Source organism: Dreissena polymorpha, chromosome 2 (assembly GCF_020536995.1).
Source record: "Dreissena polymorpha isolate Duluth1 chromosome 2, UMN_Dpol_1.0, whole genome shotgun sequence".
NCBI classification, from domain to species: Eukaryota; Metazoa; Mollusca; class Bivalvia; order Myida; family Dreissenidae; genus Dreissena; species Dreissena polymorpha.
In genome coordinates, this window is record NC_068356.1 from 52,287,580 (window position 1) to 52,307,062 (window position 19,483).

The 19,483-nt window shown below is 35.3% G+C and overlaps 2 protein-coding genes across 2 annotated transcripts in view; one reads left to right on the top strand and one right to left on the bottom strand.

Moving 5' to 3' along the window:
- LOC127867050 (uncharacterized) overlaps positions 1-19,483 on the top strand; it is a 448,603-nt gene that overhangs the window by 75,889 nt on the left and 353,231 nt on the right. The gene's annotated exons all lie outside the window — the stretch shown is intronic.
- Positions 10,787-19,483, bottom strand: part of LOC127869739 (actin nucleation-promoting factor WASL-like) — a 29,831-nt gene continuing 21,134 nt past the window's right edge. Inside the window, exons 7-12 of the mRNA XM_052412397.1 lie at positions 17,802-17,992; positions 17,341-17,497; positions 15,579-15,728; positions 15,008-15,288; positions 12,941-13,046; positions 10,787-11,108 (exon numbers count right to left, since the gene is read on the bottom strand). Coding sequence (XP_052268357.1) covers positions 11,056-11,108; positions 12,941-13,046; positions 15,008-15,288; positions 15,579-15,728; positions 17,341-17,497; positions 17,802-17,992 — 938 coding nt within the window. The 3' untranslated portion in view covers positions 10,787-11,055. The remainder of the gene's footprint in view (positions 11,109-12,940; positions 13,047-15,007; positions 15,289-15,578; positions 15,729-17,340; positions 17,498-17,801; positions 17,993-19,483) is intronic.

Genomic DNA, 19,483 nt, shown 5'->3' on the forward strand with positions numbered 1-19,483 from the left:
CATTCTGTTTTCCAGAGGTTTTTAACGCCACGCTTTCAGTTATGGAGCTGATTTTTTTTATTTGACTCTACCTACATAAACTACAGATGCAGTGTGAAATTTGTTCTGATCCATTGATTTTTTGTGAAGTTATGGGCCTAGAACTAAGAATTGTTCAACATAACAACTGTTTTCCAAAGGTTTTTTATGCAACGCTTTCAGATATTGAGCTGATTTTTGGTATGTGAGTCATGACCTACAGATGAATTCATTCCGGTCCATTGATTTTTGGCGAAGTTATGTGCCTTGAACTTAGATTTTTTTTATAATTTTTGTTTTCTTGAGGTTTTTGATGCAATGCTTTCAGATATTTAGCTCATTTTTGGTTTGTGAATCTACCTACATGACCTACAGACAAAGAGTGAAATTTGTTTGTTTTTTAAGAAGGCTTTCAGGCTGATTTTTGGTTTTTGAGAAAACCTACATGACTTACAGAACAAGTGTTTGTTTCGTTCGGGTTTGCTGATTTTTGGCTAAGTTATGGGCCTTGTTTTCTAAAAAATAGCTGCTGTGGGACTTCAAAGCGCAGTAGGGGCATAATGTTTCACAAACGCAGCTCTTGTTATTTTTGAAGTTGTTGACAATACTTTTTTGATCATTTTATCGTTCAAATGTATATTGTTCTGTTATTTAATGAGTTATTCTGCAAAAAAATGGACATTTGTTGGTGATAATCAATGTATTGAACAAATTTATTTAGAGTGTTTATATATTTATACAATTGTTGTTGAAGGTTTAACCTTAACCATATAAGCAGACTAAATTGTAGTGTTTTATGAAATTGTCCATAAACAAAGTGTATTTATTTATTAATGATAATAAAATAACAATACTAATAGTGTTCACAATATGTGTTTTTCAGTCATAATTTCAAGTGCATGACTGCATGTATGTTTTATCAGTAATACAAAGCCATGTTGACATTTATCCATTTATATTTGTCCTAATGGATTCATTCGATCTGAGCTTATTATTTTATAATTATGTAAAGGTCTGTTTTGTTAGGGAATTTCTTACTAATCAGGGTTGAATTTGTAAGGGCCAACATACAATTACCTTTTGTAATGATGATAGGCATTGCATTGTACAGGGTTAATAAATATTACAGCTTTTTATGGTATTTTTAGGGTAATAATATTGTGTATTGTCCCTCATAGGACCCATATTTAAATGATTTTACAAAAAAATGCATATCTTTTGTAAGCATATTCAGGTTAAATAACATCACTCTTAAAATGAACCATCTCTAATATCCAAAAAGGTCAATCCTGGTTATTAGAATGGGGTATGGCATTGGCTGGAAACAGGTGGAACAAAACAAATGGTTTCTGCTAAGTATCATATGTTTGCATTGATAAATCATGATGAATCTCTTTATATGTTAAGCTAGCATGAAGACAAGACCAAGCTTGTATTTTGGGCTAGTGAACAGCAAGTTCAGTGTTGATTAATATAGGAAAACGATGCGCTTAATAACTTAAGTACGGATGTTGGTATGGAACTGAAAATGTGTATGCTCAAAGCTTGCATGGAGACACGGCTTGCAATTGTATTTGGGGTAGGTCAAGGTCTCTGTTACTTAGAATAGAAAAACTAGATCAACTGAACAGCTATGGTTGGGATTAATGTATTGCACTGATATTTTATTTAGATAGCTGACATGACCTTGCTTTGGAGTACATTTGGTGAAAGTCCTGTTAAAGTCAATGTCTCTATAACTCAAGTAGAAAACAAAATGTATGCACAATAATTTGAGTTTGGATAGAGATATTGTGCTGAAAATTTGTGTATCAGTAGCTTACATATATAACTAGTGATTCATCTCTGATCCAGTTGGTTCAAGGTCAAGGTCAGTGTTTCTAAACATTGGTAGGTTGCATATATAGCTAGTGATTCATCTCTGATCCAGTTGGTTCAAGGTCAAGGTCAGTGTTACTAAATATTGGTAGCTTACATATAAATCTAGTGATTCATCTCTGATCCAGTTTGTTCAAGGTCAAGGTCAGTGTTACTAAACATTGGTAGGTTACATATATAGCTAGTGATTCATCTCTGATCCAGCTGGTTCAATGTCAAGGTCAGTGTTACTAAACATTGGTAGGTTACATATATAGCTAGTGATTAATCTCTGATCCAGTTGGTTCAAGGTCAAGGTCAGTGTTACTAAACATTGGTAGGTTACATATATAGCTAGTGATTCATCTCTGATCCAGTTGGTTCAAGGTCAAGGTCAGTGTTACTAAACATTGGTAGCTTACATATATAGCTAGTGATTCATCTCTGATCCAGTTGGTTCAAGGTCAAGGTCAGTGTTACTAAACATTGGTAGCTTACATATATAGCTAGTGATTCATCTCTGATCCAGTTGGTTCAAGGTCAAGGTCAGTGTTACTAAACATGGGTAGCTTACATATATAGCTAGTGATTCTTCTCTGATCCAGTTGGTTCAAGGTCAAGGTTAGTGTTACTAAACATTGGTAGGTTACATATATAGCGAGTGATTCATATCTGATCCAGTTGGTTCAAGGTCAAGGTCAGTGTTACTAAACATTGATAGCTTACGTGCAAACCTAGCTTGGGGTAACACAATTATTTTAGATATTTTTTTTGTTAAACTGTAACTTTGATGATCAGCCAAGTTTCTAGTTCTATTCACAGGTGGTTAGCGTGTGGCTATGATATTAATTAGTGAAAACATCATTTTGAATGATAAATAATCATATTATAGCGAAAAATTAACTTTTATGAAAAAAACAACTCTATCAAATATATATATAACAAGGTATGCAACTCAAAATCACCCCAAAACAGGGTGCATCGCTTTGAACAGCCATTTCTTCATTAATTATGCAGCGATTTTCACGAGCTTGGTCTTATTCAAAGCATAAATGAAATTCCTGTCTGGAAATGTATATGTCTTGCAAACTTTTTACAAATGCTGGGTCAATTTTTAAGAAATAATACGATACAAAACTCGCATGACCCAGTTGACAATGATCATGCAGTTCTTAGTGGTACATCTTGATGATGTTGTTTATTTGTTATATCAGTGTACTTTATTGATGGTTTTTGTTTAGTTTTTAGTTTTGGTTATTCTCAACCAGTATCATATCACATTTACACTTTGAGGGAGGTATGAATCTTAACTATCAAGTCTCTTAAATATCAGAATCTCATTTTTATTATTTAATGTTTTCCAATTTGTTTTTTTTTCTAATTAAAGTTTAATTCCTTGATTGATATACACATATTTAAGTCAGGACAATTTTTGATGAAATGTCCACATTTTTTTCTGTTGATACCAATGATCTTTCATCTTTTAATGTACAAGTAACTATAAAATTTTAACGTGTCAATATCTTGAGGATGGCAAAACTTGTTTCTCAGCAATGTTTAAGAGGTTCTTTAGTAAGAATTGTTACGTCAAAGACGTTTCTTGACGTTTTGTTTTCTGTTGTGATAATTAGGAACCGATTTGTGTTATATATGTCTTTTATTATTTGGTAATACAGTAACCTCTGCATTGTGAAATACCATATGATACTCCATTTTGCAAATGCTTACTGAAGTTTGCTGTGTGATCAAGCACATGATACTCATTAGCGCATGCGCATTTCACTGATGTATTTGTACGTCCGTTTGCATGCAGATTAGACCAGTAGTGGATGTTGTATTACTTGTTATCAAATTAATAAAATGCACATACATAAAATTAGATTGACTTCATCTTTTTTTAGATCACCTGTCACGAAGTGACATGGTGAGCTTATGTGACCGTGTGATGTCCGGCGTCCGTATGTGTGTGCGTGTGTCCGTCAACAATTTGTTTGTGTAGACAGTAGAGGTCACAGTTTTCATCCAATCTTTATGAAATTTGGTCAGAATGTTTATCTTGATGAGATCTGGGTTGGGATTGTATTTGAGTAATCTGGGGTCAAAAACTAGGTCACTAGGTCAAAAACTAGGTCACATAATAGGTCAAATAATAGAAAAACATTATGTAGACAATAGAGATCGCAGTTTTCATCCAATCTTTATGAAATTTGGTCAGAATGTTTATCTTGATAAAATCTGAGTTGGGAATGTATTTGGGTTATCTGGGGTCAAAAACTAGGTCACTAGGTCAAAACCTATGTCAAAAAGTAGAAAAACCTTAAGTAGACAGTAGAGATCACATTTTCATCCAATCTTTATGAAATTTGGTCAGAATGTTTATCTTTATGAAATCTGGGTAAGGATTGTATTTCGGTCATCTGGGGTCAAAAAATAGGTCACTAGGACAAAAACTAGGTAACTTGGTCAAATAATAGAAAAACCTTGTGTACACAATAGAGGTCACAGTTTTCATCCAATCTTTATAAAATTTGATCAGAATGTTTATCTTGATGAAATCTGGGTTTGAATTGTATTTGGGTCACCTGGGGTCAAAAACTAGGTCACTAGGTCAAATAATAGAAAAATCTTGTGTAGACAATAGAGGTCACAGTTTTCATCTAATCTTTTTGAAATTTGGTCACAATGTTTATCTTGATGAAATTTGGGTTGGGATTGTATTTGGTTAGTCAGGTGAGCGATTCAGGGCCATCATGGCCCTCTTGTATAAAATAAAGTGGCAGTTGCCCATTCCAAAATATAATACGGATGTTTATTTGACTAATATATAAGGCTCCAGAGTGGTTAGTACATACACTTCTCACCCAGGCAACCAGTCTCAATCCTTGTTTACCGAGCCATATGGACAGTGCTCAACCTATCGGAAAGATGGGCCGGGCACTCTAGCTTTCCCTCCACAATACAAGAAAACATCAATATAAAATCTTTAAAGGGATATAAGACACATCTAACAGTATATAGGTGTTTATCGCAACCGTTGTTTATTTTTGGTGTTTTCACTTCATATACACTTATATTTGTTACTGCAGCATCAACATACTAAAACAATATCCCGGAAAGAGAATAATAATGCATTTGAATATCAACCGTACTTTCGTTTGTACAACTGGCGGCAGAAATGATTTGATGTATGATGTGAATCTAAATTAAGTGTTAGAGCAGATTCATTCATACGACACAAGGACACAATTTTGTTTTACGGATCATTTTAATTTACTGCAACTATATCTATTTATACGACACACGAACACTAACTCCGATCCTAACAAGAAGACAGTTCCGCTCGGCTTAGAGGACTGGGACAGTCCTGTAAAATATCAAATATAATATATATTTTTTATAAACAACTGGTAGCAAGATGAGTTGCAGATAATTGGTCACTTACCACATTTTAACTCACTATTTTGACCTGTTAATTCTTTTCAGCTGAACTCAACAGTGAAAAATGCGTCTAATATCACTTTAAGTAATAACTAAATAGCGTGAAATTGCAGCTATAATTCAAAATTAATCCCAATGTGTGTGAGTCTAGAAAGTAAATTCGTTAGGAGTGCTGGGACACACTATGGGCTACATATAATGTAGCCTCAGAAGGGAAGGACCTTATAAACTTCAAAATACACACACACTTATGTATTTTTTGGATATGCCTTCAGGGATCATCTTGTTTAATGTGTTTACATGTCAATCATTTTTATTATTTTTGCAATTAAAACCCGTGCTATTGGCTTATATTTGATTTGAATACTAGGAAAAATGTTGGAACATGTCTCAACTACATAGACCTATACAAATGCAAATCGGAAATCACCTATTATGGTATTAGAAATAAATTTCAGTATCGCTGGTCAACATCTTTCAATATGTGTTATGGAAATAATCACTTTGATAATGGAATGTAGATTAAGATTTTCATGACCAGCATGTTTCTGGTACAATGTGTAAGTTTACATACAAACTCTTTCGTATGTAGAAAGTTACCGGTATGTCCATTTACCATTATATGTAAGTGCGTTGCTATATACTAAACGTAACCGTGAATGTAGATGATGTGATGGTAATTTCACTCGAATAGAATGTCTCTAATGCGCTACTTTGCAACCATGTATTCATTCAAATTAACTTAATAAAATGTCCTCGGTTTTTTGAAAATGTACGCTGAATTTACAAAACAATTGGTGTGATTGTGAACATTGCTTTGTTTTTAAAATGATACGATTACTTACACAAATGTGTGATGGTAGTAAAGTGCATAGAGAGAATGTAACTGTATATACGTGTTACTTGATATCATATTTATAAAAAGCTAAGTATTACCTAATACTTGTCCATCCATTCGTACATATGTCCCAAAGCTTGTCAATTTCAACTCCTCGAATCCATTTTTGAGTATATTTTGAATTTGTCTGTGTCTACACTAGGGCTGTCACGATTCACCGGTATACCGGTATATCGCGGTGCATGTTGTGAAAAAAATCGCACCGCGGTACGGCGTTGCCGCACCGGTTTTTTTAATATTATTTTATTAGCACAGATATAAATACATTACATAATTATTTTGATATAGATATCGTTTTGAAAAATGTAGAAGCGGTTCAAAAGGGCTAAATAAATAATCCGTTAATATCCAGGTCAAGCAAGCGCTTCCACTTGTAGATGTTTAACTTTCACGTTTAAAATACGGCGATGTATGGGTCCGTACCTTTTTTGGAATTAGGGACAGATTTCCTTTGCAAATAAGTTCATAAATATTCAAAAGATGTTTATTCTATTTCTTATTTTCTTTCTTTAGTATATCGATCGTTCAAAGCATGGCACTTCCGAATCATGTTATCTTAAGATTCTGAATAAGTCGAGGAAGAGTCAGAACGCTACGGATTTTCAATACTGGGCCTGCTGACTCCGCATTTTGAACATGCCCTTGAAGCGTTCGATTTACACCGATCGTAGTCACAGCTATTGTAAACAACATTGCGGACATTTTAGAAAAAGACGCGAACAATAACAATGACTACTTCTATCAAGTTTATTACAGTTTCTTTTACAGTTTCTAGTCATACTATGATACCAGTGTTTTCTGATTATTGAGTTTAATAAAGTTTGTAAAACTTGTTATTCTGCTGTTTTCTTCACAGATACATATTCTGTAAAATATCGCGGTACGTACCGCGATACAGTGTTGCCGTACCACGATATACCGCGGTACGCTCACGGCGTATCGTGACAGCCCTAGTCTACACAAATGTGCAGATCAGTAATTGTATTTGATCAGTTTCTAGTTTCTACAGTCTTTATGATAATCAGATAAATTACACTGTGAAATGTATGAATTTCTATAGGTTATCAAGTCATGCTTTCTTGAACTTATGACACTTAAATAAGTTTGCTAGAGATATTTCTTTAATACCTTATTGTGAAATTAAGTGTTGCGGTAGTCGAGTGGTAACACTCTGGTCATCCATTCCACAGGTCCCCGGTTCAAATCCCGGCCGGGGCACTGGAAATTTCAGAAATGCTTCAAGTGTTTCCCATCCAACTAGAGATGTACTGGTATGAAACCCAGGTAATTCTCGCGTGTAACGGTGCTATACACTGAGCACGTAAAAGAACCAAGGGATCCATTCGCAAAGGGCTAGGGTATTGCACATTGATTCCTTGTATCTCAATACTGTCTCTTCTGCTTGCTGTCTGTTCAGCAAAAAAAAACATTGGAAATAAGTGCTTGCACTTTCCTGGGTTATCCTTGACTGCAAGGTCAAAATAAAAAAATTAATGCCTTAAATGCCAAAATTTATGATGACATTCAATCATGTTAAATCTCCGTCTTTTTAAAGATGAACTAAGATGTTTCTGTTAACATTGGAGTACCTTAACTAAAACAGATCGTCCAACATGAAGTGTGTTATTTTTGCGCGTAAAATCATGTTATGCATTAAGTAGCTTGGTAATAGACTAGTGAATACCAAAATTCTCTGATTGCACAATTTCCCTTCTGTAGACTTGAGTTGTTATTTAGCTAATAAAGTCCCTTAGAACATCCTGCTCAAACTTAATTAGACACTTAATGTAGACAAAATCAGGTTTTCTTATTCACCTTACCAAAGTTTAAATGTCATGAGACAGATCAAAATGGCAAGCATTACATAAACGTGTAAAGTGACATGAATTTATATTATATATGAATACAATATTTGATAGAAACACTTCTATGTTTTGAGTTGCTGGCTTTGATTTAGCTTATTTGCAATTTTTGTATTCAAGTTCTTAGCACGTGAGTTGGACTAAATATCAGAGATTAATTGTATGACATGTCTTTTGTGATTTGTCAAAACAAACATGTTTTTTTCAATGAACTTTGCAATATTATTGATTAAGATAATCAAAATGAGTTTTTTCTGTAATGATGGGAACAACTCAGAATTTTTCTCTTTCAGCAAACACAACAATTGTTTTCAACAAATAGTACAAGAACTATTTACTAGAGACCGGGTGGGCCCTAATAGATGCCTTAAGTCTATGTAGGTTGGCCACCATACCTATAATTACTTTGCAAAATTGTATAGCTAAAACTCCAATACAATTTAAATATTATCAGAAACAGTCATGCAATAGCCACAGATAGGACACTATAACAATGAAACAAGATGTCAATTATGGTCCTTAAGCGCTCACCTGAGTTTACCGACACCAATTAGTTTTTTACCCAACTCAACCCAGATTCAAACATGGCCTTAATATTGTCAAGATATACATTCTGACCAAGTTTCATCAAGACTGAGTCATCAGAATTTGTTCTGAGGTGAGCTTAAAAAAATATATATATAAATATCGATTTTTTTTTCACTCTTTTATTTACTAATAATACCTTACAGGCGCGAAATTAAATATGTTCCTATTTGTCAATCTGGACTCCTATTTGTCAATCTGGACAGTTTTGGTATCCAAATTTACACCCTATATAAAAAATTTAACAATTACATAATTAGGAAAACAACAACATTAACATCCTTAGTTTTTCACAAGGATTGACAATAAGTTATGTGACTATCGTGCATCCCTTGGCCATGAGAGTCTGCCACACTGCTCTAATGTGTTTTTAATTTGACAGTTTAATATGATTCCAATTTTCATCGACAGGTTTCAGGAGCTATTAAGCTTTTTTACTGAAAATTTCATGTGCATATTAACAGGTTATTTGGATGTGTTTTTATAAAGAAAGTTATTAATATTGAAATATTCCACAGAATGCTTGTTGGAATGGCCAATAATGGTTTGACAATATTAAGGCCATGTTTGACTCAGCATATATCTAAGCTTTTTTACTGAAAATTTCATGTGCATATTAACAGGTTATTTGGATGTGTTTTTATAAAGAATGCTTAGGTTTCCAGATGTTAAACAAGAATAAGTAACCATTTTACTATTTCGAGTCACTGTGACCTTGACCTTTGACGTAGTGACCTGCAAATCAATAGGGGTCATCTAATCATGATCAATGTACATATGAAGTTTCATGATCCTAGGCCTAAGCATTCTTGAGTTAACATCTGGAAACCATTTAAATATTTCGAGTCACTGTGACCTTGACCATTAACCCAGTGACCTGAAAATCAGTAGGGTTCGAATCCGCATTAATATAAAGAAACTGAACAAGTTTGAAAAGAATCGGATGAAAACTGTGGACTTCATCGAATAAACAAGTTTTTACTATTTCGAGTAACTGTGACCTTGACCTTTGACCCAGTGACCTGAAAATCAATATGTTTCGAGTCCTCATTTATGTAAAGACACTGAGTACGTTTGAAAAGAATCGGATGAAAACTGTATACTTTATCGGATAAACAAGTTTTTACTATTTCGAGTCACTGTTACCTTGACCTTTGACCCAGTGACCTGAAAATCTTTAGAGTACGTGTCTTTATTAATATAAAGACACTGAGTAAGTTTGAAAAGAATCGGATGAAAACTATGGACTTCATCAGATAAACAAGACAACGTCTAACACACACACACACACACAGACACAATGCCATCCCATAAGCTCTTCTGCCTTTGGCAGTAGAGCTAAAAACATTTGCTTTCTAATTAGGCTATAGATTTAATTTTATTTATCTATGCCAATTAAAATATATCCGATGGTAACAAGGTAGAAATCCGTCTTTTTGCGCTTTAAAACTTAAAATAACCGCTTTTGTCGAAAAGAAGGTATACATATAGAAATCCTACTTTCGGTTTTTAAAGCGGTACCGTTTGAAAAATAATAAATAAATTACTTGTTAACTAGGCTATAGATTTAATGACAATTTTGAACTCTTTCAAATTGCATCTATATGTATTGATTAACATGTACTTCATTACAAGGTGTGTGGCTTTAAGGACACACATCAAACCTGGTTTTCCTAGAGTGCGCCTCATATCTACCTGTTAGAAACTAAAAATTCAGTAACAACTTTAATTTGTGCGTCTTCTTCCTAGGCTAGATAGGTATCATACTTGAATCGTAACAAATCAGCCATAACTTTAATTTTCTTGTCACAACTTTGATTTGACAATTAACAAGCAAATTCGTTGAATTGATATCCCCCGCCAATATGCTTCTGGACACACAAGTGTTATATTTAACACTAAAAAAGCATTTTTTCGAGGTACAAAGGCCATAACTCCGTTATTAAAAGATGGTGTACAATGTCATTTGGTGTGCATCATCCTCTTATCCATATATATACTCATACCAAGTTTCAATGAAATCCGCCAAAGCACTTCCAAGATATGGCTCCGGACGGACGGACGGACGGACAGACAGACAACGCCAAAACAATATCCCTCTGCCTATGGCGGAGGATAATAAACTAAATTAAATGTGAATAATATGTTTATTTTATAGAAAGACTACAAAATATACACAAAGAAGAAGACATTATGACAAAGTTAAAAATACACAGCATGTTAAATACGAGTAGACACGTTGTTTTTGCTATTTAATACCAGACAAAGATAAAGGTCTGCAGTTCACTGTTAAGAAATGAGTTTCACATTGAAAATTATTTGTTGTTTACATTTTGTATAGTTTGATATCAGAATTGCACATGCAGTATTGGGTAGTCCATGTCTTCATATCCATATCTAGTCTGACCACTCCTCATCATCAATGTCGTCGCTGCCTTCATCATCGTCATCTTAAAAACACACCATACATTTAGTTATTGACATCTCCTAAGCATTTATTCACACACACTTAGCTTTTGCATCTTTGAGCAGAAACAAAAGCGCAAACCAAATACTCCTATGCATAGGTCTGTGTAATGTTAATCTGTGATTTCTGTATTAATGTGTTGTACAAACAATGGCATAGAAAATGGAAATAGAACTAGAGGGTTGTCACAGACGTGACGTATACCTCTACATGCTGACTTGACACAGACTATTTTTCATGCTGTCTTCACAAAGCAAGATAATCTAATTTATGGCGATTTAAAGAATTATTATGCCATTATCATTTATAGCCATTTTGACCTTTGAACTCTAGAATTCGTTCACATGACACGCCGTCCAATGACTGTGAACAAAATTAATGTACAGAGTCATTTTTAAATCCCACAATGAATGACATAGTTATGGCCCAGACAAGATCATTTATTGCCATTTTTGACCTTTTAACTAAAAGTGTGACCTTCACCTTAGAGATATCGACATAATTCTTATGCGTGACACATCGTCCAATGCTGGTAAACAAAAATGCAAAATGATTTTAAAATCTCACAATAAACTACATAGTTATGGCCCAGACAAGCTCATTTATGGCCATTTTTACCTTTGAACTCAAAGTGTGACCTTGACCTTGGAGATATCGACGTAATTCTTTCGCACGACACACCGTCCAATGATGGTAAACAAAATTAATGTGCCAAATGATTTAAAAAGCTCACGATGAACAACATAGTTATTGCCCGGACAAGCTCATTTATGGCCATTTTTGACCCAAGAACTCAAAATGTGACCTTGACCTTGGAGATATCGACGTAATTCTTTCGCGCAACACACCGTCCAATGATGGTGAACAAATGTGCCAAATGATTTTTAATTCTCACAATGAACAACATAGTTATGGCCCGGACAAAGTCAATTATGGCCATTTTTGACCTTTGAACTTTCAGTGTGACCTTGACCTTGGAGATATCGACGTAATTCTTTCGCGCGACACACCGTCCAATGATGGTGTACACATTTGCCAAATTATTTTAAAATCTTTCCATAAATGACAAAGTTATGGCCCGGACAAGCATTTGACCTTTGAACTTCAAGTGTGGCCTAGACCTTTGAGATATTGACGTATTTTTTTCACACAACACACCGTCCCATGATGGTGAACGAATGAACCAAGTCATTTTAAAATCTAGCAATAAATGACATAGTTATGGTCCAGACAAACTTTCAGTTCAAAACACAATAAGTGACCCCTGGACCTACTTTTTGACCTGGCACGACCCAAATTCAAACTTGACCTAGACATCATGTAGATACAACTTTTGACCAAGTTTAGTGAAGATGGGATGAACTTTCGGGACAGACAGACAGACAGACCGACCGACTGACCAATCGACAACGTGACTTCTATTTGGACCCCATAACCAATCGTAATGGGGGTATAAAAATTTATCTCAATCTAGGTCTGCAGGTCAGCTACCTGCTTACTATTTCCAAGTAACACCACGTTCTGAACTTTAGTCATTCAGCAGAAACTTACATTCTATTTTTAATAAGATTGTTGTTAAACTTCAATTGACCAGCCCCGAAATAATTCCAGCGTTAGGTTTTTTTTCAAGCTTAATTCTATATTTACAATTTTATCAAAACCAAATTTCTGATAATTAAAGGGCCATAACTCAGAAGAACATACGGCAATCTGGATGTTAATCACACACGTTGTTGAAAAACCAATAACCTGAATGAAATACTAGAATATAACCTTTCATGCATTAATAAATATCAACCTAAGAATTGTCCATACCTGAATCCTGCATGACATTCTTCCTCCATGCCAGGGCAGCCTCCAGGGCTCCAACAATCCCACCCTTGGGCTCGGCAGCAGCAGGTGGGCTATTGTCAACCTTCACCTGGGGGATGGGGATCAAAAGGTCAGTAAGTGGCACATAACTCTACATTGCTTTATGAACAACAGTTTTGTTACAGGCATTATCTAGTTGAAAGGTTAAAGGATAAACGCATCCATAAAAAATGTTTTTCTACATCCTTAATCTACAGAAAACAATACCAGAATTCAAAATGATTCATCAGAGTAAAACTTTTGTATGTGATTGAAACGTAAAATACAATCGATGGTTTCACAATTATCCGTTACCCAAGTTCCCTCCATTACACAGACTCCTCTCTTAAGACAGAAGAATAAGCGATAAGTTGGCTAAATATAGAAGCAGTTAATGGTCGTTTTAACAACAATATAATTAAAACATTTAAATATGACACATGGACAGCATTAAGCACAATTTTCAACCAGCTACCATACAAAAATCGATAGCAATTACTATATAAGATCAACAAGAAAGCAGTCATTTGAAAGACAATTTATTATAAAGGTTTGCAGCAAGATGAATGCTTCACCTAAAACCTTTTCAATACCAAGGATTTGTTAAGCTAGTTGAAGAAAAATATCACATAATTAAAAAATATGTTAGCAATTACATGTTACATCAAATTAATATTTAACAATATTTGACATAGACATGTGTTGTCTGTAATGGAGACAACTAGTTGCTTGACTGTTTCACCAAAGGTATAAAATATAAATATGTTGAAAGACATTGCAAAGCAATTTGAATTTGTGTTGATAGTTTTTGTGGATTTATAACAAAAGTACAGGACATTCTCACAAACATATCATGATTCTATTATGACACGTCCAATTTTTTTAACAAATACAAAATGACATCTCACTAAGAAATGATTTAAATGGCATTTGCTATAGATCACTCAATACAATCATGTAATTTCGAAATAATATCTAATTTTGTGAATGTACTTTGATGCAGTATACTAGAGAAAATTTTACAGCCTTATCTAACATTGTTTAGTACTTGAACATAGATGTTTGTTGTTGCAACCAGGTTACCTACTGTACTTAAGCAAAAGAAATTTACCATGAGAGTACTGCTAGCATTGATTTGGAGTAAAAATGTCCCTCTAACATTAAAATGAAACATTTGAGACACACTATGATAAAATCAGGCTTAATTCACGTGCTTTTAGTGTTGACAAGATGAAACTGTACATCCCCATAGCAAGATGACAGTTACAAACATGTCACGCCCATTGTCAATCATTCTCGCATTTCTTAATTATTTATCGAGCTGCACTATGCAACCGTTTCACCTTTGATCTTTAGAGTGACCTTGACCTCTGACAAAGGGATACGGCTTGCACGGGTTTATATGCCCTCTCGAAATTGTGAACATTTGAAATTATTTTTTAATTTGCATGATTAATGATTGTCAGTTATCCACACACCTTTCCCGAATTTTATTTGAGCTATAAGTTTAACTTCGGACGGTCCTGTTCTTTGACCTTGAGTTGTGATCTTGACATTTTGACTAGAGAGACAGTCGTTACACAGGACACATCTCTTCCACAACGAGAAAATTCGAGGTAAATTATTTTAAATTACATGATAAATGATGAAGTTACAGCCAAGAAAATCTATTTAACCAGTGACCTGTAAGTGTGACCTTTGAAGAAGGGAGACATGATACACCGCCTCGCCACGGTGAACGTATGCAGTAAATTAGTTTAAACTTGAATGATGAATGAAAACTCGGACAAGCTGTTTCATGGCAATATTTGATCTTTGACCTCTATGTTTGACCCTTGAGGTAAGTTGACAGGTGTCACATGCAAAATGACGTCTCCTCATATTTGGACACAGAAACCATCATACACTAAGCTAAGACACACACATACAATCAACCATTGTAACTGCTCTATCCAGCTTTCTTCAAGGCGGGGGCTTGACAATTAAAAATAAAAATAAGTTAAAATAAAGTTTAATTTTGTTGATATTTACTGGTCTCAACGTAGTTCCTTTCCTAATGGAGCCCAGAAGGTTTTCCATGGCGTAACCTCCCTGTTTCACTCCTGCTCCTGCCCCAGGCTCCACAGGCTTCAGTGCCGCCCCCTTGTGATTCTCACTCAGGCCTGGGTTGGATGGCATGGCATTTATTGGAAGGGGAGAGGGCGGTGCAGGCGGTGGTGCTTTCACCCCAGGGGATGGAGCAGGAGCTGCATGGCGATCTGGGGGTGGCGGGGGTGGAGCGGCGGGCACTTTCGTGGGAGGCAGTGGCGCACCTGAGGTGAAAAATAATGTTAAAACAAGTGAAGAAACATGATTTAAATGCATCAATATGATAAATGAATTGGTTTAAAATGTGTCTTAGCAACCATATCAATTTATAAACCTGACAAACCATAGATGCACTTAAACTGATGTCTATCTTCCATCAAAGCATGAGAGTATACTTAATTTAGTGAAACTTAAATTAACAATTTTAAACATTAACAAGCAACAACAACATTTGAATCAAAATTCTCATGGTCTTAGCCTTTTACAACTATCAAACCCTGTTCACAGTACATACCGTGCCTGTTGAGTATGGAAGGCGTTCTGGCTCCAGATGGGCTTAGGGTTTGGGGCGCCATTTGGGGGCGATCCGAGGGGGGCGGAAGGGGTTGTGGGGCCACTTCAGGGCCTGCATGTTGTGGTACCCTTCTGGGTGTAGGTGGAGGGGCTTAAAAAAGAAACAAGAGCACCGCATAACGGCTGCCACACTCGGCTGCGAAAGCTGGTCAGAAGTTTTTTGTTTTTAGAGGTCACAGTGACCTTGACCTTTGACCTAGTGACCCAAAAAGGGTGTGGCTTGTAAAAGTCATCAAGGTGCATGTACATATGAAGTTTCAAAGTTGTAGGTGGAAGCACTATGATGTTAGAGGCAAAGTTCAAGTTTTATATTAGAGGTCACAGTGACCTTGACCTTTGACCTAGTGACCCAAAAATGGGTGTGGCGTGCAGAAGTCATCAAGGTGCATGTAGATAGGAAGTTTCAAAGTTGTAGTTGAAAGCTTTGTGATGTTAGAGGCAAAGTTAAAGTTTTATATTAGAGGTCACAGTGACCTTGACCTTTGACCTAATGACCCAAAAATGGGTGTGGCGTATAGAACTCATCAAGGCGCATGTATATATGAAGTTTCAAAGTTGTAGGTGGAAGCACTTTAATTTTAGATCCAATGTAAAGGTTTTAGAACGACGCCCGGACGGCGGACGACGAGGAGGCTATGACAATACCTCGGGTTTTCTCCGAAAACAGCCGAGCTTACAAAATCAATATTAGATATGCAAGTATAAGTGCTGACAAAAAAACGTCTAAGACGCACATTATAACTGTTTCTTTTTCTTGAACAAGTTTCTGAAGAATGATATAAGTTTCATCAGCATTAACAGAAAATATACAGTTAAATGTTTTGTCAACAGAGCAATGTTACCATATCTTTTAAGTATATTTTCACAAACATGAGTTAGGACATGTTTTATAAGTACTGTACATAGAGTACATTTTCATATAATTTCATTTCAGCCACATAGCTATATATTAAAATTGTAACAAAACTAATGCTTTGGGGCAAGATTTTACTATTTTACAATAGCAAATGTTCTGTAACAAATTTACTTATTTTGACAGCATTATACAATTATGTAAGGTTGTAATGCGCATAATGAAATGTTGTAGCAAATAAGAATTGCCTTTAGGCATATTTTGTATTTTTATTTGTGAGTGTTAGCTCACAAATAATGCAGACCGAACTTTGCAAATCAGTATGCCTTAGCTACGCTATGAACCGTAACCCATGACTGCCTGTGTGGATAACTCCAGTAAAATTTAGCAGACGACAGAATGCTAAAAGCGTCTGCTTTAACTACCGCATCTGCCTGTTCTCACTGGCACAGTACATAGTGTGTAGTTCACAGCTTGTAAGACAACGTTGGCCAGTCTAGTGTCCATCATTGAAATATGTACGTATTGGCTTCTTTCAGGGACAAAGGGGCTTAATGCATGTCAAATAAGATTAGCCTGTGCACACTGATTAGCTGTATCAATGATTTGGAAAAAAAAACACATCTCTACCTGTGTTTTAAGACACACTCTTTATAAATTTGAATGGTTTGTGGTCTTTTCAAACTTGCGATATAAAAAGCTATAACATAATTTTGAAAACTGAGCTGCGTCTAAGATTATATAACATCGAACAAATTCGGTGCCTTAGGCGCTTTGATTATATTTTAGGCCATAGGCCGATTCTTCCAACAATACTAAAGGTAAAGTGTGCAACAAACATGATGCTTACTACACTTTTGCTGTGCCATTTCTTTCCTCAGTGCATCAATACCGCCCTGCTTTTCAACAAAGTCGTAGATGAAGTCAATTGTTTCCTCGTCCACTTGTGACTGCTCGATTCCTATCTGCTCAAACAGCGTCTTCATCTCTGGATCCAACTTCTGCATCTGTTATAACAATTAAATTACTTTTAATCAACAAATGATTCTAGAATACTGAGCTCCATGCATGTGCATAAATGTTGTTGCTAGCATACACTTACTTCGTTTTTCATACAAGACACTTAAGAATATTGGGGTTTTAGTATAAACCTGTATTATATCTACCTGTTTTCAGTCAGATTCATCAATTTAGTGAGAGCAAAATAAAACATGTTAAACTGCTGATGATTGACCTTTCCTGAGTTGTCTATTCTTTACAATTAGTCCAACAGCTAACAAAGCGTAACAAAACTGGCGCTAGTCTACATACGTCGAGACCGGTGTTTGGGTCCCATCCAACATGGCTGACATGTCTGAAGTCAGTAGGGGTGCTGATATCTTCCTTTGTGATTTTTCTCTTTCCCTTGGCTCCCTTATCTTTCTTATTATTTGGGATATTTTTCCCATTGTTATTTGGCTTCACTTCCGTCAAGTTGACCTTTGCAGGTGGCGCTCCAGATCCTTAAAATCGACAACCAATCATATTGCAATACAATATCCTGACACACAATCATGTCTGAAAAATGATCTTATCTAAACTAGGAATGTGTCACAGAATGAGTCCCCACTACAGGTATTTGGTAATAGACACAATTCACAAATGAACTACATTTCCAAAAAGACAAAGGGCCATCATTCTGACCAAACTTATCAAAGCCAAATTCCACCATTATACTTATTAAGGTAATTCATGTGTTTAACTTTGATATCTTTTGACTATAATATGGGGTCCCAACTTTTACCTACATTTATCTTTTTAAGTGTTGACTTGAATATAAGACGGGGTAAAAAATATTGGTAAAGAAACTCTTTTTGTTTTCAACAAAACCTGATTTACCTTCAAATCATGCAATCAAAATATTTCAATACATTATGTAAATTTTCCAAGCCCAAATATAATCAGACAAAAACTGCCCTCAACCAATTTCAAAGTGTCCCCGACTTGATTGTGTTAAGTTTGTAGAATTTCAAAGGGGCTATAATCAGCTTAAACAGGATCTGCTGACCACATTTTAATATTAGGATTTACATATCTTGAGGTAAGCTTAACATACATATGTAATAAACAATTTAAATAAAATACTGTCAAGGCTTTCATTTTTAATGAGCATTTACATTCATAATATGTATTTTAAAAGTGGAGATCATTTAAGAAACTCTTTAAGATACAGAACATCGACTTTTGTAATGAAATTCAAAGGCAAGAAAATATGCTAATAATATAAAGTGAAAAAACAAAGACAAAGGCCAATAATTCATTACATAAAGATGATCTGCACACAATTTTTGGACTGTAAATTATACAGTGAAAAGCCAGACCAAAACCATACTTCTGCTAAAAACTCATTGCAGCCAAATTCCTTACCATCACCAACAAATCCACCATGTAGCTAAAAAGGAGGGGAAATCTTTGGGATGTGAAAAACAGACAAAGGGACATAATTGTGCCAAAACTGGTCGCAGGCAAAAATCCATTTTTTACAATCCTCTTCACATTTAAGTCATTCAAGTGACTTAAGACCTAAGTTCAAGGTCAAGGTCACAAGGGTTAAAATTTGTGTGTGTATGGAAAGGCCTTGTCCATATACACATGCATACCAAATATGAAGGTTATATCTCAAGGAACATAGAAGTTACAAGCATTTTTCGAAACCTAAACGCAGATTTCGAAACCTAAACGCGGACCCTAAGTTCAAGGTCAAGGTCACAGGGGAAAAAATGTGTGCGCATGGAAAGGCCTTGTCCATATACACATGTATACCAAATATGAAGGTTAAATCTCAAGGGACATAGAATTAATGAGCATTTTTCGAAACCTAAACGCAGATATCAAAACCTAAACGCGGATCCTAAGTTCAAGGTCAAGGTCACAGGGGTACAATATTGTGTGCGTATGGAAAGGCATTGTCAATATATACATGCATACCAAATATGAAGTTTATATCTCAAGGG